A 25,751-nucleotide genomic window follows, 5' to 3' on the forward strand; every position below is an offset into this window, starting at 1 on the left:
GTTGCTGGGGAGAGTTATGTCATTGCTAAGTAGGCGGTACCGACGGCTTTCACATCCCGTTCACAATTAGGCATTTTCCCCAGCAATCGCATCCATTTACACATTTCCAGCTTCCTGGACGCGATCAGCCATTCTACTACAAAGGGGGCGAGTACCACCTAGTCTCCTAAGAGTCCTGGCACTATATCGATCCCTCTCATGAAATTTCTATGAAGTTGGTAAAGCCCACATTCGCTTGTTTTTCTCCCCCCTTCTTTCCTGTTTTTCTCTCTGGATTTACCCCTCCAAGAGTCCAACATCCAACTGACACCTTTACGCCGAAACTCCAGAAAACCAGGCGCCCATTTCTCCTTCCAGCCTAGAAACACAATTTCCTCTGAGAGATCCTCCGACCTCCCCCCATCTCATTGCAGACAAAAACCGCATTCCGACAATATTCACGAAGACAGCCCGCAGCTGCGCTACACAGTCATGGTAAACCAAAGGAATCCGGCCAGAGGCCCTTTGCGCCCGGTCAATCCTAACGACGATTCGCAATCATCAACTAGCCGCGAGCTTCCAAAGACGAGCAACCCGAGTAAGGAATCCCGTGGTGCCGCACACTTGCTTTCACGAGCTGAAAGTCGGGACTCAGCTTCATTCGACCCTGACGACCTTGCCGCCCAAGTCGGTTCCATGCGCTTGTCAACAACACCGAAGTCGAAAGCATCCGCAGCGATCCCGAATTCGTCTGCGAGGCGCAACCCGCCAGCCTATCGCCAAACGAGTCCTGATCTGGTCGAAATATCCCGCAACGACTTCAAGCCGCCTCCTCGACCAGCTCCGAAGGCGAGCGAATCAAGCTCGCAACACGAGCAGTCAATACTGCACTCCGATGCGTTGGAGTCATTCTTCTCGGATGTCAAACGTCATGATCCATTTCATTCTTCGTCGTCACAGCCTGTTTTTGGTCATCCTACCAAGATTCTGTCCTCTCTTAAGCAGAAGGCAACAGGTATCTTCAACGAAAGGAGATCACGCCCCGAGCATCACCGACCTCAGCAGATGGCTGTTCCATCAGTCCCTCTCTACCAAGACAGGAAACCCGAGCCACCCACACTGTATAGCTCCATAGGCCCCGACGCCAACCCTTCGACCTTTAGGCCCACCACAGCCTTTGGAGAAAACGAGTTCTGGACAGACCCTGCGAAGGCGTCGTCCGATCTGAAGGCTCTACTGGAGGGCGGAATGGAATCAGGGGATGAGGGCGAAGAAAAGGAGAAAGGCGAAGCCGTGAATGACGGTACTGTGGAGGGCCTCAAAGTGAAGCTTCTGCCTCACCAGGTTGAAGGTGTGGAGTGGATGCGAGGTCGTGAACTCGGCCCAGTGAAAAAGGGCAAGGTACCTAAGGGTGGCATTTTGGCGGACGACATGGGTCTTGGCAAGACTCTTCAGACCATTTCCTTGATACTCAGCAACCAAAAACCCAACAAGGATGAAGCGGGCTGGAAGAAGCACTTCAGCGGTATCGAGAAGACAACGCTCGTGGTCGCGCCTCTTGCCTTGATCAGGCAGTGGGAGGCGGAGATCAAAGAGAAGGTGACCAAGTCGCACGGGCTCAAGGTTTGTGTTCATCATGGACCTCAACGCACGAAGAATTTCAAGGACCTCGCATTGTACGACGTCGTAGTTACAACCTATCAAGTATTGGTTTCTGAATGGGGTCACTCCTCAGAAGATGAGAAGGGTGTCAAAGCAGGCGCTTTCGGCCTCCATTGGTGGCGAGTTGTGCTCGACGAGGCACATACAATCAAGAACCGCAACGCCAAGTCGACAAAAGCCTGTTACGCTCTGCGTTCAGAGTATCGATGGTGCCTGTCAGGAACCCCGATGCAGAACAATCTGGAGGAGCTGCAGTCCCTCATCAAGTTTCTCCGTATCAAGCCATACGATGATCTCAAGGAATGGAAAGAGCAGATCGAGAAGCCTCTCAAGAATGGCCAGGGCCATGTGGCAATCGGCCGGCTTCACAGTCTTCTGCGATGCTTCATGAAACGACGCACGAAGGAAATTCTCAAGGAAGATGGTGCCCTCAACCCTGGCGGCAAACCAACTAAGGAAGGCGAGAAATCCACCACTGGCTTCAAAGTCACGGAGCGCAAGGTCGTCACAATTGCCACAAAATTTTCCCCAGCAGAGCGACGCTTCTATACCAGACTGGAAGCTCGAGCCGACAAGAGCATCGAGCAAATGCTTCAGGGAAAGATCAACTATGCTAATGCCTTGGTTCTGCTCCTGCGGCTCAGGCAGGCTTGTAACCATCCAAAGCTGCTTGAAGGCAAGCTCGAAAAGGACAGGGAAGCGTTGTCTGATGCCGCCCCGAAGACCGCGCGCGGAGACATCGACTCTCTTGCTGAAATGTTTGGCGGAATGGGCATAGTCTCAAGGCAATGCGACGTCTGCGGTCGCGAGTTGCCGCGGGACGTAGCCAATAGCGGCAAAGACACCTGCCAGGAGTGTCGCGAAGACCTGGCGTATTTCAATGAGCACGAGACGCCGAAGTCAAGGAAACAAGAGAAGCAGAAGAGCAGTGTCAAGAAGGTGGTGCGGAAATCCTTAGGAGGGGATGCCGAAGAAGACACACCGTACAAGCCCAAGGCCAGGAGGCCCAGAAACCGAAACGTCGTCGTCGATAGTGATGATGAGGAGGCAGACGGCAGCTGGCTCGTACCCGAGGACCAGCAGGGCCAATTGCGGATGGGCAAGGCCGGCGGCGAAGAGGATGAGAATGCCGAGGGAGGTGGCGAGTGGATTGGTGCGAATGATTCCAAGCACGATTCCGAAGACGAAGACGATGACAGCCAGCTCGACAGCTTTGTTGTGAAGGATGACGAGGACAAGCACGGTCAGGATGGCGACCAGAGTGGCGTCTCCGACGACAGCCTCCTCTCAATAGGAGCGATAGCATCGCAGGTCAAGGAGGAGAAGCTCAGATCTTCGCAGTCGCGTGTTTCGGACTCCGAAACTGATTCGGAAGAAGACACTGGTGTAGATGAGTCGGAGCTGCATTCCGATAAGGACACCGATTATGATCCTGCGAGCAAGGCATCCAAGGTTCTGGCCTCGGCCAAGATTCGCGAAATGATGCAGATTCTCCACAAGGAGGCCCGCAAGCACAAGTTCATTGTCTTTTCGCAATTCACGTCCATGATGGACCTCGTTGAGCCTTTCTTCCGCAAGGATGGGCTCAAGTTCACTCGGTACGACGGCAGCATGAAGAACGACGAGCGCGAGGCTAGTCTGGACCGACTTCGCAACGACAAGAACACGCGGATTCTTCTCTGCAGTCTCAAGTGCGGTAGCTTGGGTCTCAACTTGACTGCGGCGACTCGTGTCATTATCCTGGAGCCTTTCTGGAATCCTGTAAGTCTCCACCAGCGTTTTGTTCGAGACAAATACATCTTCCAGTGTGCTAATCATCATACCTCTTTCTAGTTTGTCGAGGAACAAGCCATCGACAGAGTACACCGCCTCACGCAGACGGTCGACGTCATCGTCTACAAGCTCACCGTGGAGAACACGGTAGAGGAGCGCATTCTCGCGCTGCAGGACAAGAAGCGACTCCTCGCCGAGACGGCCATTGAGGGCGGCATGAAGAAGGACGCCTTCAAGCTCGGATTCAAGGAGATTATGGATCTGTTCCGTCGCGATGCCCCCCAAGCGCCCGTCATCGGCCTTGGTGATTCTTATCCTGACCCGTCGGCCTCCCAGGCCACCTCGGCGAGAACGAGCAGGCAAGGGTCTCCCGAGTCCAGCTTGGTTGCGGGAAAGAAGAAGGCCAAGAAGCCTGAGCACGAGATGTTTGGTCGACGTTGGTAGAAAGCCCTTTTTTATCACTTTCTATCCTGTCTCGTCCTGGTGGGCAATGTTATGGAGTAGAAGGGAAAACATGTTTCGCGTATTATGACGGGAAGGAGGCAGTGTGCGTTTTAGGAGTTGTGCAACGATGGCGGCTTCATCCACAGAGCCCAGGACCATTGGCGTTATAGGATTCTTTTTCTTCTTTTGATACGATGATAGAAACAAAAGGGAATATCGACATACGTTTGATCAAGCACCGATGCAAATCACTCCCTTTCCTTGCTTCACTTACTTCGCAACGCATGACCTGAACAGCGATTCGACAATGAGAATAAAAGAATACACCAACCACGAGACAAGGTAGTGTACAGATTCGAGTGTTATTTACCCTTCCCTCGGCCTTTCTCTACTTCCTACTTTCACTACGGTGGTTTCCCTCCCTCCCCACAATCGACATATTACCCGCCATACCGGGTATGATGCCCTCTGGACGGGCTTTGAACTCCCAAAAAGTTGACAGTCGTCATCCTGAATTCAACCAACCTATACGATTGACTGATTGCTACACAACATAACTTTGCATGGCCGAGGGGCGGCCGTTAATGCCCAAAATACCTCCCAGACACAGTCAATAAAAGTCATTAAAAATATTGAATGTACCCCGCCTAATAGGATGGCCTCCGACCGAACTGACCACCTCATCTACTTAATATCAAGGCTGCTTGCTACTGCCCAGTCCCCGCGTCTAGTAGACGCCACTCTGCCGATAGTAATCCGCAGCGGGCGGTGCGCTCGGTCCATCAGCACCACCACCGGGAGGAACATACGCCCTGTACTGCGGCTGTGATGGTCCCTGGCTTGGAAGGCTGTTTCTAGCATCGTAGGCCGCACCGCCAGGCTGCAGGGGCGGTGGCGTCATCACTTCAGATCGACCGGCACCAGGGATAGGCGGAGCTGCCCCAGTTGGCACAGGCGGCGGTGCCTGAGTAGGGGCACTGACGTAGTTATCCTGCCCCTGAGCTCCTGGTGGCTGATAACTCTGGTACTGTGGCTGCTGGTGTTGTTGCGGTGGTTGTTGAGGTGGTTGTGAGGGCTGCCCGACTGGTGGTGCAGATGGTTGGAAGGATGAAGGTGCTGGAACAGTCGAATTACCTACGACGGGGCTACCGTTGTTGTAATCGTCTTGGGAATACACGGAGGATGTATATGTCGCAGCAGAGCTCGGGTTATGGGTAGCAATAGGCGAGTCGTAGACAGATGTTGCCAGCTCCTGGGGACCGTAAGTGCTCTGTGGCCTTCCTTGGTTGGGAGGCACAGAATATGCGGAATAAGTGTTGGCCGGCGGTGGTGACGAGGTGTTGATCGGCGGCACCTGTGCCTTGCCTGTGGATGGAATACGTTGATCACGCGGAGGATACTGTTGCGGTTGGTTGTGATGCGGCGCTGAGGGGACCTCTGCACCGGCTACGTAAAAGGGAGCAGGCGTTGCCTGTGCCGGACGCTGGAAATTCGGCGAGGGCGTAGACTGAGGGTACTGGGGTTGTTCTATGTACAAACTAGTTAAACTTGGTGCGCTTGGAAGAAGGCAATCAAGGCAGTTCACCTTGGGGTGCTGGAGTATAGTATCTCTGCTCCTGCTGCTGCTGCTGTTGGTGGGGAGGGCCCTGGGGAGGGCCTTGAGGAGGACCCTGAGGGGGATAGCCCGCCCCCGGTCCGCCTGGGTACCCGCCGGGGCCAGGTCTCATGGCATACTGGTGGTAACTAGGCTGAGGAGGATGCGACATGGATGATTCCAAAAGAGACTCGTAGTCGCGGCGAGCCTTGATGAACTTCTCATTCAGCTGTGTAAAGTCATCTGCATGTTTTGGTCAGTATAAGTAGCATAGACAAGCGAGTGGAGCATCTCTGACCCTTCTTCTGGGAGTACTTCTCAATAAGCTTGATCAGCTTCGGCCTGATGGCTAACGTTTGGTGGTAGAGCTTCTATTTGGCGACTCGTTAGTACCGGGTCGGTCTGAGGTGGCACTCGTAGGACCTACCGATATCTCCTCGTTATCCTCTTCCCTCGGCGCCGTATTGGACGTGCTCAAAAGTGTGAGCAGCTTCTCGACATTCTTGATCTCTGCAAACACCTCGGCCTCCATCTGTGCCTCACGTGCCAACTCATCAGGAGTGGGATCCGTGAGCTTCTCAACATAGTTGAGGGGGAAAATTCCTGTCTTCCCCTTGAGTGAGCCCCGCCACCAATCCTTGTAAACCGACTCGAGGACTGCAATAACATCGCCTTTCTTGAACTCGAGTTCGCCCGGCTCGGAAGGAACGAAATCGTACAATGCTCGCACCCTTGATACGGTGGCAGCTGTCGTGCCAGCAGGTACTGGTGTAGAGTGGGCTTGAGGCTGTGCAGCGGCGTGTGTCGAGGATCCAGCGGCGGTGGCAGAAGAGGATGGACCGGCGCTGGACTCGGCAGGCGCCTTCTTCTTCTCCTCCTCTTGCAACGATAACTTCAAGGCCATCTGGAGCTCGTCGTCCTCCTTCTGGCGATCGAGGTCGGTCAGGCCAGTCTTCTGGGGCGCCGAGGGGGCCTGCAAAGTCGGGTTGTTCTGCTTTAGGCGGAAGTAGGCGTCGTACATGATGCCGAGATCGGGGTCCTTGCTAAACATGTCGGACCACTCCTTCATGCGCTCGAGGATTTTAGCCTTGACCTGGGTATGGGTATTGCGGTCGTTTGCGAGTTTCAACATGGCGTCAGTGAAGGCTCGGCTTGAGAGCTCGCGGTGCATGTTCTTGCCACAGTTCTGGCTGAGGGCATTCGCAAGCTATTGCGCAGGAAGAGTAGCAAGGTCAGCAACAGGTTCAGTATACCGGCATGGGTGCGGCAGCAACGAGCCGGGGAGGAAAGGGTGCAACTCACTTCGAGGGTATAGAGCTGGACATTGGCATTGCGGTGGGCGAGGCGCTTGATCATTGCCTGTACAACCTCTTTGGGACCATTTGCATCGCTGCCTACGCGGTCGCAGACCTCGATGATAGCTCCCCAGTCTTCGGACGTCAGGTTCTCGTCGGTGGCCTTGGCTAGATGACGCAAGATGAGCAGGTTAGCGACGTTGGCCAGCGATGGGGTTTGGTTCGCAAGGCTGCACACGTACCGACGCCCTCGTCAAAGGGACCAGCTGCGGCAGCTCGAAACATATTGGGCAAAAGCTGTGAGCCGCTGCGGATGCTGTGTAGTGACGGGTGAGATCAAGAAGCTGTCTTGTTTCGAGTGGTTTGGAGATATTGTGGGTGCGCTTTGTGGCAAGAAGATGCCTGGAGTGGGCAAAGCGGTGGACTACGTCAGGCGAGGTGCAAGTCGTCTTCGGGCTGCGCGAATGCAATGCGATGGTTGGCAACGTTGAGGACGGAATTAGGCGAGTGTGACGGAGTGAAAGGCGTGCACTCGAAGGTTGGCCAAATCGTGCGTAGGTTGGAGGTTCTTGGAGCCTGGGTCGGCGGAGTTGAAGGTTGTGGGTGTTTGGGGAGAGGGACGTCTCGATGAGGTGGGTATGTCGCGCGAGTGTGTAGGTGTGTGCTGAGGCGAAGCGTGAACCCGAGGGAAAGGAAGGTGATGGATAAGGTCGCCAAGGTTGAGGTAATCAGTGACGGGTACGTAAGTGCGTAAGTGCTGAGGCACACCCGGCAGAATCTTACAGTCGTCGTCTGCTAACTATGGTGGAAAATAAAGTAAGCAACTAATACCTAATGTAAGGTAAAGTCGGCAGCTTGCATCCGTCGCTAAGGCAAGGAAGGTATGGAACCTGAAGGCAATGGAAGGCAAGGTGAGGTCGGATATTACCTTGAGGCTTTGGGGGAAGAAGGTCACAGGGAAACCTGGCACACCTCTAACTGGCATCTGGCACCTGGGCTCTGGAAGGTGGTGGCCATGTCGCCATGGGCTGTCACAAGGTCCGGACCACTAATTACCTTACCTAGTCCTGTCCACCACAGCCCAAGTGTGAGCCGCTCTTCTTCAGCTTTCTAGATGTGCGGGGGATGTACCCAATGCATACAATTACAGTCGGAGAGTGACATACTTCACGTGGTGCTGCGGTGCCGCCAATAAAGTGCGCCTTGGAGAGCCCGAAAGAGGCCCCGTCGTCATCACCGCTTAGCTCTGTAAGTTACTGCATGGGTATACCTCAGGAAAATCCAACAGGGGGGGCTGAGCTCGTTTCGCCCATGAATTACGCGGACTTGCTCCTCTGCCACCCGCGGTCTGGCAGGAAACACTCAAAACGGTACCCATTTCCTATGGCCAATTGATGCACCGCCACATGTGTGGAGGAGAGACGGCCAAAAGCATGCGTAACCAACCGCGTGGGCCTTTGGTTCTTTTGTTGCCTTCCATACCCTGCTCCGTAGGCTCCTCCTCTTTCGCTGCCCAATTGCGACGATGACTTTCTTCGACTCACATTAATTCCAACGGATCCTGATCCGTCTCTGAGCCCGAGAGTCCTGCGACCTGCCTCCTCCGGCCGGTCATCGTCCTCTGCTTGCTCCACCACGGTCCCCACGGCTTCTTGCGTTTATTTTACCTTAGCCTCGTTTTAGCCTACAAAGAAGCATCTTCAAACCCGCTGCCTAAAATAGCTACATATCTCTCTTCTTCTTCTTCTTCTACCTAAGACATCCATGCATCATCCAAGTCTTCACTTGCAGTTGCTACCCTTCACTTCCCAACAATCACCACGTAGCCCCGAGATAGATTACAACATACCTTGGTGACCACATCTCTCCGTCACAAGAGGCATCAAGCTGTCAGAATACCTAGATCAAAAGAACAGAAAACAGGATCATGAGAGATGAAACCAAATACTTAGTATACAACACCACGTCAGTCTTGCGTGCGCCACACCATCACGGCCTGCGGGGAACCCAACACGGAAACAAGCTGCCAACCAACGGGGCCAGCAACGACGTCAAGCCACATCTGGAACGTCTAGCACCCCTGGATCGTCACTGCGCCCTTGCAAGTTCTAAGCTTGAGCTCATGCGATGGCGGATAGCTTATACTCGGGGCCCAAAAGTAATGCGTATATGCATGCCAGTCTTTGTGCATTCTCTATCGTATCTGTACTATGTCCTTGGTTCCCCAAGGTGCTCCCCGCCGTCTCTGCCGGCACTGGGAATTGTCTTGGCCATTCCGATTCCATCCAACGCCATGAACCCATCTCCCCAACCCGTTGATGTATGTCTTGAATACGGGAGAAGAGAAGTAAAAATGAAAGACCGTTTCGATGATACCTTTCTGCCGGACCCTGTCCTCAGGTCCTCCTGAGCCTTGTAGGCCTATGAAAAAAAAAAAACAGAAAGAAAAAAAAAAGCGCTCGTGTCATTCAGTCCCAAGTATAACCCAGTGAAATAGATGGGCCTGATGCGCTTCCTGGCTACCTTCAGCAATCTCCTTGTGAAGCCGTCCCTCGTCACCACTGAGGGCACCTTGCTCACCATCCCCTTCGACTGATACCGCGAGGTTCAAAGTCGGCTCGACTGCCAGATCCAGAACCAATGTTGCCACCACCTCGGCCCTCCTCCAGACTTCTCCGCGATTGCGCATCCATTTCTGACATATCGAAAAGGAGCGGCTCTTCATCCATCAAGTCATTCTCGCCGCGTCCGTACCGTCCAATGGACCCCGTGAAGCTTCCCCTGGAGGACTGAGGAGGCGTCTGGCCTCGTCCTCCCGTGGATGCCATGCCAGCGTAACGACGCCTGCCAAATGGCGAACTGGATGGCGCGACTGCCATCAATCCACCTGGGGGTTTGGATCCTTCTGATGAACCCTGCCTCATCATCTCTGCCGAACCTGAGGACGGGATGTCTGCTGTCGGCTGCAGCGAGCCCGCTGCTCGGCGAGACGCAGACTCAGCTTCAGTCTGTCTTCCCAGCAGCATGCTGAGCGTGGGCGGCTCGCGATCCTCTGCCCCCAAGCTGATGCTGCGATTGGCGGCGAAGGCTAGATCCCCGTCTTCATCGTCGGCCATGGCCCGGTTCTGCTGTGCCACCGAGCTAGACCGTCTAGGGTGGGTGCCGATTCTGGGAGAGATGGGTATGTCAATGGCAGTGGTCCCATCCTGGGTGATGGTGTCCTCTCTAGGCATCTGTGTGTTCTCTGCACTGGGATTGGTGCGGTCGCTTCGCGGCTGGCTTGTGTTGTAGTTGATGATCGAGTTCTCGCTCAATCGTGAGGGGACAGCAGGCGTATGAGGGGTGTGAGGAGAGAGAGGCTTTCCGGGCGAGGAGGAAACGGATACTGACGCTGGCGCGGCCATGCTTGGCACGTTGGACAGCTGCCGACTGGATGAGCTTGAGGAGCGCTGCATTTGCATCGACGAAGTCATTGAGTCTGTCAGCGCCTGGTTCGACTCCTTCATGAGGTGAAACCTCGAAAGCTGTGCGACTGTCCGATTCGTCGCGCCCTCGCCCTTCTTGCCTGACTCGAAGCTCTTGAGCGTCTTCTTGCTATCCAGCGCCTTCAAGAATTCCGAGATCTGATCGTCATCTGTTTGGAGCGATCCGGAGCTGCCGCCTGCACTCGCTTCTGCTAGGAGACCTGATCCTGGCTGAGCCACTGACGAGGATAGGCTTTGTCGACCGCTGCTTCCTTGCTCATCATCGCCGGCTTTGCTAGCGCCGCCAAATGATAACCGTCCTTTGCGATGAGTAAAACTGCTGCTGTACCGACTTGTCGAAGACGGCCGGGGCGAGCCTACTACGGCTGTTTCGGCCGGTGGAGGGCCACCTCGTAGGGTGGCAGGCATTCCTGCTGTCAGTGACGTCCGATTGCGAGGTTGTGTAAGAGCATTAAGTGCCGCCGCGCGTGAGATGGGAGATGCGGGAGATTCGGAATCGAGAGTTCGAGGCACGGGGGATCCAGACAGTGACCCAGCCTTGAATGGCTGGAAAGAGACGGACGGACGTCGGCCACTGCTGCTGAAGCCCTTCATTGAGGGCCTTGTTGCGAGGCCGGTGACGGGTAATGAATTTGGTGGGTTCAGCTCATTGCTCGTGGGAGCAGACCCAGGCGGAGAGCTCGTGTCAGATCCAGGGGGCTTCACAGCCTTGAGAGCTGATATAGGGCTAGTGCCCAAGGCTCCCTCCCCGTGAAAGGTTGAGAGACTGCCGTATGTCTGGTGCATATCTGCAAGAGTCCTACTCCTTCTGTGAGACGGAAGAGAACCCACCTCGGGGTCGTTTCGTCGGGTGCTTGATGCCCGCTGGGGCAGCGATGGCTTGAAGAAGTTCTCATCGACGCCCATGAATCGTGAGCTTAGCAACGCCTCTGAGTCGTCCACTCTGAAGTTACACTCATTTCTATAAGTGACTGATGCATAGAAGCGACCAACCGGTACCTCCAAGTCGCCAAAAACGTAATCAGTTACGACATCCGGGCGACCATCGTACAACGGATGCCTAAGCCGGTCGATGCCGCCGGTGTCTAGTTCGCCGGTTCGGATACGGCAACGGGGTTCTAATGAAGGATGGACGCCTTTTGTTGCAGATGCTTGAGAGAACTTCCAGGCAGGAAGAATCCTGGTTGCAACGAAGAGAGACCGAAAGAAGACGATGCTCTTTTTGTAGATGGTTGGCAATATTGGGCCAAAGTCGTCCGGGTCGGATGTGGGAAATGTCTTGAGTTCAATGCGCCATCTTTCGAGTATCACCTCCGTGTTTCTCTTTGTGGGCAGAGAGCGGCCGTCGTCGCTCGAATCGGATGAGTTGAGAGCTTCCATGACGTCCCATCTTTTACCATTTTCGTCCACAATGACCAGGCTCTGACTAGGGGTTAAACGTGATGTATCGAGATAGGTTTCGATGATGAGGGGCATAGGCTTGTTCTCGAAGCTACCGCAGTTACGCCAAATACGAAGCTCCTCTTTGAAGTCGTCGAATTCTTCCGTCTCGATTTGAAACTAAGGAGGCACAGGCGTCAGTACCCAGCTCTGCAAGCGATACCAGAGGTTGAAAACGAGCCAGCACTCACCCATTTGTTCAGCTTCTTGTTCCCAGAGCCACGAGCCGCATATATGGGCTTCAGGTTCAAACGTGATTGCAATACCAGTGATGCAGCTTTGGTGTGGAAGTTCTGCGCTCGAATTAGTGGCAGATCTTGGCTATGGCACCTTTTGACCTCTGTCTCATAGTACACACCTGAATTATCTGATCCAACTTCTTGACGGCATCTGCCGAAACGGAACCGGGTGGCGTCTCGATGGTGGGTGACGCTGCGGCAGAATCGCGACCAGACGCTCCCGAGCTAGCCCTTTCGCGTGTACCAAGCATTCCTTCTCTCGGGTTGTTCGTTCTTGTGGGATTCGTCTGGGGCGCAGAAGCGGGGGAAGAGACCCGTGGGGCGGGTCGAGCTTGCTGATGCATCTTGTCTGGCAGATTGCGGCCCCAAGGGCAAGTCTAGGACAAGATTGATCTGAAAAGCCGCCGTGGTAGGCTAAGCTTCGGGAAGACAAGGACGAGCTGTGTGTTGCGAATTCGTGGAAGTTCTAGGCGGCGGGGGAGAGGGTTTTCGCGATATCGAAGTTGGGGTGGTACCGAACTTGCTCATCCATCCTTCATGACAACTGCAAAGGGGAGTGAAACACCTCGATACCCTCGGTCGTTGAGCGCACAGCGAGGGGAGAATCGGCCGGTCGGGGGAGGAGAACTCGTAGGGCGGGCGGAGAGAAAGTAGTTGTTGCAACACCCTTTTGGAACGGCGCGCAAACGACGCAGGCAACGACGGACAAGGCGACAAAGCCAACGTGGAGACGGGCGGCGAATGGTGAGAAGCGATATCGCACAAACAGGCCAAGGGCGTTAGGGAGCCGAGCTGGATGACTGCAGAACCGTAGAACGAGGGCGAGGGCGAGGGCGAGGGCGAAATGGACAAGCTAAGCGCTGCCTTGGACCATGGCTCTCGGTTGCGTGCGGTACAGAGCAGGAAAGTCGAAACGAGAAGCTGTGGCGACAGAGGGGAAGCTTTCGCCAAGCAGGGAAAGCGACTTCCTAAGCAGGTCCTCCAACAGCAACGCAAACGAGCCGCTCCAAAATGCGCGGCTGGTGTGGTTATCCGAATTCCAAGAAGGACGGAGCAGTTCAGAGAAGAATGGACGGCGATGTGCGGAGTTGCGGTGCCGTGGTGGTCGAGTCGGAGGTTATCGGCGCTGGTGTCATCCGCTCAATGGTTGTTGAGCCTCGTGATCGTCGACAAGTACCCTTCCGTCATCGAGTCACCTGGGTGGGCCAGCAGAGTGGACTGTAATTCAGGCAAGCAAGTAAAGCGGTGTATACTTGTCGATGCGTTCGTACCCAGGGAAGAGGGCAGGGAAGGCTAAGGATGGCACAGAAGAAGAAACAGGCACAGCAGAAAGATCAGACGGGATATGCTGACTTGAAGAGAGCGAGGAAAGTGTAGAAGAGTGATGATGGGGGAAAGGTTGTGGTGAGTACTTTGGAGAGCAGAATGGAGATTTAGCGTTGTCAGAATGGGGGCCAAGGGCGATAAGGCGCAAGGGCCAGAGGTGATGATGCAAAGAGGACAAGAAGAAGTAGATAATGGGGTACGTTGAGGTAGGCAAAGACAAAGGGATTGTTGTCTGAGCAGTTGCTGGGTAATTTAGGAAGAGAGACACAAGATGAGGGAGGGCGAGAGGTAATAGAGTAGATTTGGAGGTAAGGTACGAGAGGCAGAGGATGATGGAAGAGAGATGGGAAGGGAGAGACGCTGAGCAGCCGATGACATGGATCTCTCGTTGGAGCTGTCTGAGTGTGTGGATAAGCACACAACAAAGTAACTGCGTGTAGGTATAGATACAGAGCTTGGTAGTGACTTGGAGAGACTCACCACCTCACCTCAGTGATGGGGACAGAGGCTCACAGAGAAAGGAGTGACAGGGTACCTACCTAGGGTAGAGGTAGGGGGCAGGAGAGGAGCTGGCACCGGCTGGTCTGGGTCCTGCAGCGGCAGCGCATCCGCCCCGGCATGAGGTGCTGCTAACAGCCTGGACAGTGGAAGTATCCGTGGGAGAAGTACCAGGCCGTGCAGGCCCAACAGCAGCCAGTAGCCGCGGCATGGGGGGGGGGGGGGCAGGGCATGGAGCAGCAACAGGGGGAGCATGGATGGGCTCGATGGGGCTGCATCTGTGATGGGCGGTGGACCAAGACACACCCGTGCATGCATCGTTCCGTTAGGTTGACTGGAACAGGATGGGATGGGATGGGACGGAACAGAGCTGGGGTTTGAAGTTGCTGCAGGTGTTGTTGTTTGTAGTGTAGCACCGCAGGACAAGATCAGTTGGTGTTGTTGTGTGAATTGCTGTCTTCTATTGACTGATGATGAGCGTTGTTGGAGTTGTGGAGTTGTGAGTGTGTTGCTTTCCATTTCCTCAGGCACGATCGCAGGTGGACCAAGTACGTAGAGACATGGTGACATACAGTGGAAGCACCTTGATGTTCTCTAAAGTATGAATGACGGGAAGTACATGGTCAAAGTACCATGCCTTGCTCTTGCTTCCTGGTTGTACTTGCACCTTTCGTTCGTCAAGATGCATAGTAGCACCGGCCTTCCCATTGTGTGACGGCGGCCGTGGGGTGAAGACTCCCATTCTTCCACTTTTGTCTCTTGAAATGCCTCCTGCATGCTCCTCATTCAATCACCAAGAGTCTTTGTGTTGCTTCCCTGGGCTCGATTGATTACCCCCAGCTGACCTGAGGATATCGACATACCGCGTCGAGAGATGTCAACAAAGAAGACCCAAAAAATGCAGAAAAGAAGAAAGGAAGACGAAAAAGAGAGAGGCTGAGGGGTGGCACGGATTGCCTTCCGAGTCAGAGTCACCACCATCATCCTCAAATCGACATGACTCCATCTCTGACTCCAACTCCAACTCCAACGGTCGACGGCGGTCAACCAAGCCCAACCTAGACTTCGAGGCTCAACTTCTTCTAAGTTCTTCCTCTAGGCTGCCACTCGCCAACTTGAGCAAGTCCATCGCCAGCTGCATGTATCATGTATGGGGCGCGCCCGGGACTGCACCTCGTAGTCATACAGACACTTGCCCCGATACGGAGAGGTCAGGCAATCAAATTCACGGGGATTGGCTCTCACATCTTTGACGCTTGAGTCCTGGAAGTCCTCCGGGTCGCCGCCTCCAATATGCAAAAAGGTCTTGGATGGGGAATAGGCAGCGCCGCGACCCTACTCCGTACCAAGCCCGGACCTCAGAATGGCCTCAACTCCACCCCATGCATGACCGCTGGGTTCTGGGGCAGAAATGACGGGGTAGGTAAGGGGTGGCGGGCGGCTCTGCTAAGTCACTTCCACTTTCACTCTTCCCTTGCCTCGGCCAACTTGTGCCTCGTTGACTTTCTGTTACCAGTCGCACCAGTCTCGCTTGTCCCTGCTCTTCTCTGCCTTGCTTCAGGGCCGCTTCTCTCGGCCGCAGCGGTGTTTGCTTGTTGATTTGTTGACTTGTACGGAGTACCGCAGGCTTTCCCACAGACCCTGCCATGCGAAGAATTGGGTTTGGATCCGAATACATACTGGTGCTCGCTGACAGCTGGCATCGACGCCGGGTCATCCCAGCGCCATCATCATTTCGATTTATCGCCATGTCCCTTGCGTCCATCAAGTGAACGTCGAGGTCAACAAGGTCGCCGACGTTTCTCTCGCCCGAGTCCACGATGAGCAAAGACACTTTTGAAAAGGCGGATAGATGGCAGGGTCCAAGGTACGCAGGCTTGTACGCCGGTAGTCGACACTAACACTAACGTAGGCACTCGACTCACCCGGTCCTCGGTTGATCCCGGGAATCCTTCTCCCGTCACCATAGCGCTCAGCTCGTCTTCCTTTCTTTTCTTTGGGAACCCCCAATCCTGTTTTACAGACTCAGGACCGACAGAGTACCCGCCTCTCTTATCGTCGTCTCTCCACGGGCGGCAACTTTGTAACGCGCCGGATCTAGCCTCCAGCAGCTCCTCTAAACGGCACTGTCCGAGAAACCGATCTCTCGCCCATATACCAAGGTAGGCAAGCGTGGCAAGGCAAACCCCCAAGGACCTACTCCATCTGGCTTGCCGCTTCGTTGCCTGTCAATGTTGTCGTGATCCCACCCCTGGCGGCATGTGCGGCAATCCCAAATCGAGCAGCCAAGCAGCAAGCAACCTTTCCCCGGGCAAACGAGTCATCGCACCGATCGCCAATGAACTAGCAACCTGCACATCCATCAGCCAGCCTGGCAGCCAGCCCCCTTATCAGCATCACCACCATCGTCTTTGGTGCTTCAGGTTAGTTGCCATTATCATTATCAGTGCCACTGCCACCCGACTCGTGATATCTGCAGATAACGATAAGACCATGCTCCGGCCCGGGCTCCACTCCTCTCCCCCGCACCCGTTCAACGTAAGGCAAGTCAACCGCGCACCACAACGCATCACACACCACGCAACTCATGGTGACTGTGGTTCTGGCGCAGTGGCACGCTGCATCCGAACCGGCGTCTGCAGATCGGACCCATCTCCCGAAAGTACCACACGTTTCCTCCCCTTTTTACACTTGCGTATAGATACGCTCTGTGAGACCTGTACATCGGAGGAGAAAGCGGGCACGGCATCATGGTAAAATCGCCGATGCGGAGGAAGAGGGCCTTCTGCTTCTTGCTTAGTAGGTAGCTCCAAGTATACCGTTCTTGGCAACGTTTCTGCCTCCCCCACCGGTCACATGGCATCACCTCCCATCTAGCAAAAGGACAAGTCCGTTACCAAGCCAATGCCTTAGCGCTCAATGGTGAACGAGAACCTGAATCGTGCAAGTCTTGTCAAAATCTTTGAGAAGCGGTCGGCGGCAGTGGGTGCAACATGTAGGAGTGAAGAAGTCTCTTTCTCTTTCCGTCTGTCTGTCTTCTCATTTCGTCTATTGTGACCAAGCGAAAAGCAATTTGATAACATTTGGCAACCACACAAAGTTGGTGTCCGCCAATGCTCGTGTAAAATAGAAAACCCAATTCCCCTGTTTCCCAAATGTAAAACCATGCCTCGAGGTTTTTTCGGGCTCCGTGACACCTTGAAACGCCCTAGAAAATCAGTTATAAACAAGACGCAAAAAATCACGATGTAGATGCCGCTGCGGATGCCGATGCTTTCCCACCTCTCCCCCGGTTACGGTGACCACGCCCTCGGGGGTTATTCGCCGGGCCACCGGGCGCCTTGGCCGGTGGTGCCCCTCCGGCATCGACATTACCGGCGTTGCTGGCGGCGGCGGCGCTGTGTTCTTGACCCGGAGGAGCGCCACCAGATGCTTTGCCCTTGGCGACGCCCCGGCCCCGACGCCCTCGTTTGCTGCTGCTGCCGCCTCCGCCGCCGCCGTCCTTCTGCGCCCTACCCTCCCTCGCCGTCTTATCCTTGGTCTCCCGCCTCGCCTCCTGCTCCTGCACCCGCCGCGTCTCCTGGTCCCACCACTCCTGGAACTCCTGCTCCTGCTGGATCTCCTGCATCGACCTCTTCGCCACAGCTTCCTTGACAATCTCTTGTTCCCGCTTCTGCTGGCCGATGATGTCTGCCATACTCAATCCCAAAATGGGCTCGGCCTTGTTCGCGGGTGTAATGTAAGATTTGGAGTGCGGGACCAGCGGCTTCGACGACGCGGGTTGACTTGTCGAGGCGCCGGCCACGGCAGGGGAGGAGCTGCTGACGCGGGATTGGCCCGGGAACCGCGTGTCCGGCGAAGCTGCCCTCCGCGGTGAAGATCTCGCAGAGCTCTCGACTGAGAGCAGCGGCTTTGAAGTTGGGCTGTCCACTGGCGGTGATGCCGGTTTAGCCAAGCCCTTGGCCAGGGTATCTTTCAACGACGTCTTGGGCCCGCTCGTGACAGGCTTCCAGGGGGCAGGTTTGTTGCCAGCTGCGTCCTTGTCCCAGGCTACTTTCGGCTGTGACACCTCAGCCTCGAGAGCCGCCTGAGCGGCGGCCTGGGCTAGGTGTTGCTTCTTTCGCTCCTTTTGCGATACCTTGGGCTGCACGAGCTTGGGCGAAGCCTCCTTGCTCTTTTGCGCGGCAATGCCAGCGGACAAGGCGGACTTTGTTGGCGTCTCCGTCAGAACTCGACGCAGGTCCATCTTTTGGGTTGGGAATGCCGCTGCCGCCCACGGGCTGCCAGATCTTTGGGCAGTCGGCCCACGTGAGTCTGCCGGCGAAGGGCTCATGCCGAGGTTGGCGGATGTACCCATCGGGGGGCTTTGCACTGGGTATTGCGGCGAACCTGCCTGGACCTTGGTGTCTTTCCAGGGACTAGACAACGACGGAATCCGGTCCAATTCGGACTGGCTCTTTGCCTCAGCAGCCCTTTGCGTGGGTGATACTGTAGGGCTACCTAGAGCAGAAGGTCCCTCGTCGTCCATGTTGAACATCAAATCGGCATGGGATTCCTTGGGTCTGAGGCTGGGACTGAACGGCTCGTTGCGGCCAGTCTTGGACTTGCGCCGAGATTTGTCCAAACTGGGAGAGGTAATGCCGGACAAGTCTTCAAGGCTGCCGAATTTGGTCTTGAAGGATGATGAAATCTTCTTTTCGTCGTCTCGTTGCGTAGTCCGGAAAGCCATCTCGCGCACTCTCCGACGGCGTTCCTCGTCAATATCGAGAGCCAGATCGGGGTCCTTTTCAAACAAGAGCAGCTCGGCCCGTCCACTTCTGGCGAAAGGATAGCGAGCTAGCTGATTTTCTCGGACGACGTTATCCAGCTCCTCTAGGAGATCCTCCTCCAAGCCATCCAAAAAGTGGTTTTCCAGCACAGCCTCCATTTGCAGACAAATGTACTCCAGCCCCGCGTCTTTGAACTCCGTAATAGAGCATGCGCTGATCTCGTTGAGCAGCAGAGCGATGTTTCGAGTATTGGCGAAACGTGCAATTACGTACTGGCAGATCTGGGACAACCGGTCTAGCATGAGTTCGTTTGCAATACTCATGACGCTCATTACCAGGTCAGAGAAATCGTCAATATTGGCTGATGTGGTCTGGTTGAAGAGTTCCGTCCCAACGTCTGCGTAGAGGTATCGTAAGACATATTGGAACGCCTCAGGATCACAATGACTCAGGTCCACCCGGACAAGTTCTTCCTCGTCTAGTTCATCGCGACGGCCAGCAAGCCACATGCCGCCGGCTCGCCCATGGAACAGGCCTTCGAAGAACTCGCATCTCTGGCGCAGCAACTGGCTGTGAACCGGTACCTCTTCGCCGTCGAGCTCAACAAGAGCATCCGCGTCTTCAAAGTACCTGAGGTCCTGAATGGCTTTGGCAAAGTCCTTGTCCAGGGACTTTTCCGCAGTCGTCTGCAGACGAACAGCCGACTCCAGCTTCATCATGTCAAGCTTCGTCGCAAGCTTCATCAGCTCATTCCGAACCTGGCGATACCTGTGGGCTAGAGCAGGTGCTTGGCGAGTGTGATTCCATGCCGGGACGACGGTGTCATCATAAAGATAGACGGCCAAGTTCACTATAGACAGCAGGTCGACCGATTCGAGGGTGATTATCGTCCTCCCATCTCCCTCTTCGAGACTTAGCACTTGCGGGATGTCCCCCTGACCACCATTGCGATAGTCGCTGAGCAAACTTCGCAGAACAGAGCTTCGGGCAGTCAAGATCCATGAGTGCACCGGTATCTTGACATCTGGGTATGACGAGGTGCGAATCTCCATGTCAACATCTGAGTTCGGGTACATCAGGAGAAATTGTCGTAAGTCACGCTCTAGATCCACGGACTTGAGGAGTTCGTACGGCAGCTCCCCTATCCGATACTTCAGTTCCTCGGCTTTCCAGAAACCGATCGTGTCCTTGTCGCCGGGATTGGGTCTCGATGCCTGAAACTCTCGTAGTGCGAACAGGGAGGCAAAGTCCTCCCAGAGCGACTGCTCGTTGATGCTGATTTGTTCCTTCATGACATCACAATCCTTGCGAATTGCCGCGAATGCACCAAACGTGGAGCTCCGCACAGCAACAGCATTGGTGATACTCGGTACACGCTGGAACTTGAAATCCTTTCTCTTGATGTCTGCTGACCCCGGGGTGGCAGCATCCTTCGCTTTAGCGCGCTTGATACGACGCCAAACGGCTCCAGAGTCTGTGCAGATGATCACAGCGCCGTGTTCACCAACACTGACGGACTTGACACCATCCTTCCGAGCATTCCACACGCATTGCGGTGTCGTGACGGCACCCTTGATCTTGGCTGGATTTGTTGTGGAAGTTGCCGTCGTAGTCGCATCCGACTTGTGGATCAGTGCCATAGTGAAGAGATCACCCCTCGTAGTGACAGCCGCAATCGTTTCGCCGCCGGATGTGATGCGGCTGACCTGATTCCGTGCTGTACTGTACCTTGTCGACATTGATGCGGTGAACTGGTGATTTACAAAGACGTCAGGGGAAGGAAACTTGACAAAGTTATAACCGTAGCTCGTAAAGACGCAGACGGTGCTGTCGGCCAGCAAGACGGTGGTCGCTTTATCTACGGCGGAGACTGCGGCGATGGGCGAAGAGAAGAGCGAAGCTGCGACTTTTCGGGGAGTTTGTTGGACTTCCAAGGATCTCGAATCCGCATCCATCAGCGCCAGCTGGCCGAGGTTTTTACCCCAGCAAAACAGTGACGAGGAGGTATGGGCGACTGAATGCACGGCCGATGCTGCGATTCCCAGAATGGCCTCCTTCTTGAGTGTCCCAAACACTTGTCGTGGGGTGGTGCTCATCGGTTCTTCGTCTTGTCTGGCTGGCGGCGGCAAGCCATATCCTAGCTGGGAGTTGCTGTTGGAGCCCCAGGTCCATAGCTCTCCAGCATCTGTGACAGCCAGAGTGTGGTTCTGACCAAGTGCAACTTGCACTACCTTCTTGTCGGCGAGACCGCCTTGTACCGGCACGAAGCGGTATTGGGTATTTTCGTCGCCTAGCCCAAGTCGCCCGCCTCGGCCAACACCGCAGATGTACAAGTTCGAAACCGGGTCAGTTGTCAAGATGGCGGTATGCAACTTTGAGAGAACAGCATCGTGAATCCGCAGAGGCCGATTGCGGATGAGGGCTGGAATCTCTTCCAGGTCCACATCTTCTTCCGGCAGGCTGGCACCATGAGACACAGCTTTGGTCTTCTCCAAGTACTCTTGGTAGAATCTGCGGATGAGTTGATCCGGCCGCTTGAGGTTGATCCTCTCGGGATACTGCCGGTCGTCTTCGTCGCCCACACCAAGTGAGATGTTGCGGTTGCTTCCAAAAACAAAGATTTCCTCGCCTTCCACTGCGCCATCAAGTGCAGCGACTGATCTCATCAATGCCTGGCCTCCATCTGAGGTGCTGTCTGCATCCGAGTCGATGTCAGAGTCGTTGGGGTCCCCAGAGTCTCCCAGTGTTCGCACAGCAATGGTTGAGTTGTAGAGATCAAAAGGACTGTTGCCCTCGCGGTCTTTCGTCTTGATCAACTGCCCGACCTTGGAGACCGAGACTCCGAGGGTTTGCTCTGTAAGGATCTTGCGCTCTCGTTCAAGCAGTAGACGTGCAATAGCGATATTTCCACAGTAGAGTGCTCGATGAAGAGCGTTCCAGCCACTCTCGGGGTCTTGCACATATAAATCGATCGAGGGGTGGTCGAGCAGGGCCTGGACGAAGAGGATGGCGGCCGAATCTATCGAGGAAGCAGCGCGGAGCAGAACTGTGAGGCCAGCATGATCACGGCTGTTGATCTCAGCCTTTCCGAGAGCATTATTGGCATTCTTTGATCCAGCTGGGCCGAAACCGACGGCGGAGGATTTGCGTTGTTTAACATTCCGGGGAGAAGTTCCGTATTGTCCGGGACTGCCCCCAAGGGGTCCAGCACCTATGCCTGGGCTCCTTGTCGCAGTTTGCGCCGTGTGGCCGGCCGGGACCAGTAGACGCCGAAACCTGTCGACATCGTTTTCCCAATAATATTTCCAAAGTAGGTGACTCATGGGCAGATTGTAAGCAAGGGACCCTTCCAGCACTTGGATAGCACCTCGCTGTGAGTCTCTGGGATCACGGCTTGTTTAAAGGTGCGATTCCGAGCGCGAGAAGAGCGGAATCGTGGGTATTGAATCGATACGGTTCGAAGATGGCCAGATGGTGCGCGGGGGGTGTTGTGAGGTTACAAAGCCCTAGAGTTGAGAGAGAGAGAAAGGGGGAGGGGGGGTTTTCGAAGTTGCCACTTGGTCGTTGAGCTTGTGACTCTTAGATACGATAGCGTAGTAGCAGTCGAGTGGCGAGGGTATTCGGTTTCATGAACGGTGTCGCGGGTCTGCGAGTTTTGGTGTTGATTCCTAACAAGATCGAGATGGACGAAAGATGAGATGAGGGCGACGGTTGTAGGAGGGTCGTTGCTGGCGAAGAGATGTGAATCGGGGGTGGGGTTGGCGATGGAAATTGAAGGTATTCACCTCAAGTCGCCAGTTGTGCGCGTCAGAGCCCGCCGCGCCGCGAATTCCCGGCTCCACGGGGGGCATGCAGCGTGGGTGACAGGCACCTTGGTGCGTTATTGCGCAGCCAATCGGACTCGAAGCTGGGAGCTTGTGCTCTGGTTGCAGGCCAGACAAGCTTCCAGTTTGTCGCTTCAGGTGGGGTGGCTAGCGGGCAGTGGTACACTTTTTGGGGATTGAGACATGCTGGTCCTGGCACGCCGAGCAAGTCATAGGAAATCTGTCTATGTATGCATGTTAACCTACATAGTAGAGAACCCAAGTCACGGCGATGACAAAGTGAGTACTTTCCAGCCTAATTTTGTTCAGTTCGTAAAGTGGTTGAGTAGTGCGCAACACTCAAGGTGTTTGTCACTTGGCCAAACACCCTGGATCTATGTCAGTATCTAAGGTACCTAATCCATACCTTGGCTAACTTGGATTTGCAATTGCCAGGTTTTCACATAGGTATGCGTATGTACATCTTTCCAAGAAGGTAGGATATGCTGAAGAATCCTTTAATTTACTTTCACTACCTATTTGTATCCATAGAACCAGTCTTCACTCGACCAAAGCGTTGAAACAAATTCGCGGATACTTGCCCCAGCTCGCAGCAGTGGTGGAAACGAAACAATGCAAGAACTGCAACTCCCGACTCACGGGTGCATGTTGTGTGCTTATCTAAGGCCGTTATTAGGTGGGGAGCTATCCCCCGCCAGCTGCTGCACCCCGCCAGCGGTCTCTTTGCCCTCGAAACGCCGGGATCGCATTCGGGCGGCACTCGATGAGCCTCCATTCGGCAGGCTTGCATATTACCGAATGCCATCTGCTTCCTTATTGTGCTGATAGGGAAGATACCGAAGCACCTAAGGCAGGTAACGCGCAATGGGCTTGCTCTTAGTTATTGGCAACCAATGCCGGCCATCTGCATGCACCTTGAATTCCTGGATATCTTATATAGAGAGTATTATTCGGCGAAAGCACCCATTGGCATCGTCATGACTTGCCTCATTCAGATACAACACTCCAAATAGGTGTGTGTTTGGCGTATGTGAGTAGGCAATTTGGGACGTTAACCTCCTCTAGAGTCTACTATCAATGATGTGCAATACCTTGCCAGCTTTGAAGCCGCGATATCTGGCACGCCTAGTACTGAAAGGTAAGGCGTTGAAATCAATGTAAAGAAAGACCGTCGCCTATGAGTCGGAATTGTCGCACGAATCTCGGCAATAGACGGCACATGAAATCTGTCTCACCGTCGCAGTGACAGATGCATCTCGGCATGGGTTGCAGAGGAAGATGAGGTGGCCCGGGCCCTGGGGTAAAGAAAGATCCCCCCCCCCCCAGGTCCCCGGAACGTCCCAAAAAGCCACTTGCCCACGCTGCCGCAGTGCCGCCATGCTACCAAAGCGAGATGCCAATACGTAATCCCGCTGGTCCCAGAAGAGCGCACCAATCATGAGCCTCGCAAGTGTCAGGGACGATGAGCAAGATGCTGCAAGAGCCCATCCGGTGGAGTCCGGCGCCGCTCGGTAACTTGGAAACTGGCTGCTTCAGACTTTCAGTGCGAGCTGCACACACAAAAAGAGGCCGATAAGGGACCTCCGCCCGGGGGCCCTGGCGATAAGAGCCCAGTTCCCGCTAAATCTAAGACTACGTACCTCGTTCGATTTTCCGTTCCATTCAATTCACTCCAGTTTCCCAGCGCTTTCTCAAACCCTCCCACCTACGCACCTCAACCCGCCCGATTGATTTTGCTCCTCGGTGAGTTCTCAATTGCACCCGCCGTTGCTCTCCTCTCCCAGCTAATCACCGTCTTCTTAGCTGTCTACCGTCAAGATGTCGACCGACAAGCCCCTCCCTTTCCAGTACCAGTTCGCCGCAGGTTCGTTGCCCGAAATCCCCCCACCGTCGCGATATCGGACCCGAAATACTGACCACTGCATCCAGGCGCCATTGCCGGTGTCTCGGAGGTCAGTACACAAAGATGCCATACAGTAATGTGTTGACGAGATATGCTTACGCTTTCCGCAATTCTAGATTCTGGTCATGTAAGTCAACAATCCTCTTGCGACACGCTCACGTGGCCACCATGCTAACCCGCACAATAGGTACCCTTTGGACGTCGTCAAGACACGAGTGTAAGCTTTGCTCGGTCGCCAGCCGCCCGCGCAAACCCCGACTGACACGAACATTCAGGCAACTCCAAACCGGCAAGGGCGTAGGTGCCGACCACTACAATGGCATGGTTGACTGCTTCCGCAAGATTGTCCGCAACGAGGGGTAGGCGAAATCACTCCTTCGGCCTCCGCAAATGTATTCACCAAGCTTACGAACCGCAGCTTTGCGACACTCTACCGCGGTATCACCGCCCCCATCCTCATGGAGGCTCCCAAGCGTGCTACCAAGTTCGCCGCCAACGACGAGTGGGGAAAGATCTACCGCAACCTGTTCGGCGCTGCCAAGATGAACCAGTCTCTCTCCATCTTGACCGGAGCCAGCGCCGGTGCCACCGAGGCCTTCGTCGTCGTCCCCTTCGAGCTTGTCAAGATTAGACTACAGGACAAGGCCTCTGCCGGCAAGTACAGTGGCATGCTCGACGTTATCCGCAAGACCGTCGCCGCCGAGGGTGTCCTGGCCATGTACAATGGCCTCGAGAGCACCATGTGGCGCCACATTGTCTGGAACGCCGGTTACTTTGGCTGCATTTTCCAGGTCCGCGAGCTTCTCCCCAAGGCCGAGAACAAGGCCGGCCAGGTCACCAACGACCTGATCTCCGGTGCCATTGGTGGTACCGTCGGTACTATCCTCAACACCCCCATGGACGTCGTCAAGTCCCGCATTCAGAACAGCCCCAAGGTCCCCGGACAGACCCCCAAGTACAACTGGGCCTGGCCCGCCGTTGCAACAGTCGCTAAGGAGGAGGGTTTCAGCGCTCTGTACAAGGGTTTCCTGCCCAAGGTCCTCCGTCTCGGTCCCGGAGGCGGTATCCTCCTCGTCGTCTTCACTGGCGTCATGGATTTCTTCCGTACCCTCAAGACCAACGCTTAAATCCGCACCTAGAATGGAACAGATTAAAAAATTTAGAGAAAGAGAGAGACAACCGGAGGAATGTACATCTTGTACAGGCAGATACCAACACCGGGGCTTTTTGGATTCTGGCGCTCAGCAATGCAAATCATTTTCAAATCCTTTGGGCTTCACATTTTCTTTCTGTGGCTCTGTCAAGCGGCATGACATGTTGCTCGCCATAGTGACATCTAACTTGCTTGATCAGATATCTTGAGTGGCACTGCTATCGCCTGCCGCGAGCTTTGCATTGTTGAAGACCGAATTCGGCCTTGAGTTCACCCTATTTTCTCACAGTCTGACCCCATATACAGTCCATTTCCAGGATACATCCAACCAACCCGTACTTTCCTCTTCCGGTTCAAGAAGCTACGA

At 54.8% G+C, this 25,751-nt stretch overlaps 10 protein-coding genes across 10 annotated transcripts; 6 read left to right on the forward strand and 4 right to left on the reverse strand.

Moving 5' to 3' along the window:
* Positions 1–471: 471 nt before the first annotated feature.
* CPAR01_00037 (SNF2 family domain-containing protein) lies at positions 472–3,858 on the forward strand (the record flags this gene model as incomplete). The annotated part of the gene is made up of 2 exons (XM_060484330.1): positions 472–3,402; positions 3,475–3,858. 2 exons carry the CDS (start codon positions 472–474, stop codon positions 3,856–3,858), a joined length of 3,315 nt encoding a protein of 1,104 aa, XP_060355187.1.
* Positions 3,859–4,585: 727 nt separating this feature from the next.
* On the reverse strand, positions 4,586–8,362 carry CPAR01_00038 (VHS domain-containing protein; the record flags this gene model as incomplete). The annotated part of the gene is made up of 9 exons (XM_060484331.1): positions 4,586–5,385; positions 5,444–5,695; positions 5,751–5,823; positions 5,880–6,659; positions 6,755–6,915; positions 6,990–7,044; positions 7,280–7,546; positions 7,914–7,986; positions 8,292–8,362. 9 exons carry the CDS (start codon positions 8,360–8,362, stop codon positions 4,586–4,588), a joined length of 2,532 nt encoding a protein of 843 aa, XP_060355188.1.
* Positions 8,363–8,908: 546 nt separating this feature from the next.
* Positions 8,909–9,157, forward strand: CPAR01_00039 (uncharacterized protein; the record flags this gene model as incomplete). Its single annotated transcript, XM_060484332.1, has 1 exon — positions 8,909–9,157. One exon carries the CDS (start codon positions 8,909–8,911, stop codon positions 9,155–9,157), a length of 249 nt encoding a protein of 82 aa, XP_060355189.1.
* Positions 9,158–9,323: 166 nt separating this feature from the next.
* Positions 9,324–12,255, reverse strand: CPAR01_00040 (uncharacterized protein; the record flags this gene model as incomplete). Its single annotated transcript, XM_060484333.1, has 3 exons — positions 9,324–11,792; positions 11,864–11,965; positions 12,031–12,255. 3 exons carry the CDS (start codon positions 12,253–12,255, stop codon positions 9,324–9,326), a joined length of 2,796 nt encoding a protein of 931 aa, XP_060355190.1.
* A 667-nt stretch (positions 12,256–12,922) lies between these two features.
* CPAR01_00041 (uncharacterized protein) lies at positions 12,923–13,135 on the forward strand (the record flags this gene model as incomplete). Its single annotated transcript, XM_060484334.1, has 1 exon — positions 12,923–13,135. The coding sequence occupies one exon, from the start codon at positions 12,923–12,925 to the stop codon at positions 13,133–13,135; it is 213 nt and encodes a 70-aa protein (XP_060355191.1).
* Position 13,136: 1 nt separating this feature from the next.
* CPAR01_00042 (uncharacterized protein) lies at positions 13,137–14,477 on the reverse strand (the record flags this gene model as incomplete). The annotated part of the gene is made up of 3 exons (XM_060484335.1): positions 13,137–13,635; positions 13,777–14,013; positions 14,308–14,477. 3 exons carry the CDS (start codon positions 14,475–14,477, stop codon positions 13,137–13,139), a joined length of 906 nt encoding a protein of 301 aa, XP_060355192.1.
* An 88-nt stretch (positions 14,478–14,565) lies between these two features.
* Positions 14,566–14,988, forward strand: CPAR01_00043 (uncharacterized protein; the record flags this gene model as incomplete). Its single annotated transcript, XM_060484336.1, has 1 exon — positions 14,566–14,988. A coding segment is annotated over one exon (423 nt), but the record flags the coding sequence as incomplete, so codon positions are not given.
* Positions 14,989–15,994: 1,006 nt separating this feature from the next.
* Positions 15,995–16,492, forward strand: CPAR01_00044 (uncharacterized protein; the record flags this gene model as incomplete). Its single annotated transcript, XM_060484337.1, has 1 exon — positions 15,995–16,492. One exon carries the CDS (start codon positions 15,995–15,997, stop codon positions 16,490–16,492), a length of 498 nt encoding a protein of 165 aa, XP_060355194.1.
* A 484-nt stretch (positions 16,493–16,976) lies between these two features.
* Positions 16,977–21,827, reverse strand: CPAR01_00045 (BTB/POZ domain-containing protein; the record flags this gene model as incomplete). Its single annotated transcript, XM_060484338.1, has 1 exon — positions 16,977–21,827. The coding sequence occupies one exon, from the start codon at positions 21,825–21,827 to the stop codon at positions 16,977–16,979; it is 4,851 nt and encodes a 1,616-aa protein (XP_060355195.1).
* Positions 21,828–24,146: 2,319 nt separating this feature from the next.
* Positions 24,147–25,358, forward strand: CPAR01_00046 (uncharacterized protein; the record flags this gene model as incomplete). The annotated part of the gene is made up of 6 exons (XM_060484339.1): positions 24,147–24,192; positions 24,258–24,280; positions 24,348–24,358; positions 24,419–24,448; positions 24,507–24,590; positions 24,650–25,358. 6 exons carry the CDS (start codon positions 24,147–24,149, stop codon positions 25,356–25,358), a joined length of 903 nt encoding a protein of 300 aa, XP_060355196.1.
* Positions 25,359–25,751: the final 393 nt, after the last annotated feature.

The sequence above is a fragment of the Colletotrichum paranaense genome, assembly GCF_030867605.1.
Source record: "Colletotrichum paranaense strain IMI 384185 chromosome Unknown Scaffold_1.1, whole genome shotgun sequence".
Classification (NCBI taxonomy): Eukaryota; Fungi; Ascomycota; class Sordariomycetes; order Glomerellales; family Glomerellaceae; genus Colletotrichum; species Colletotrichum paranaense.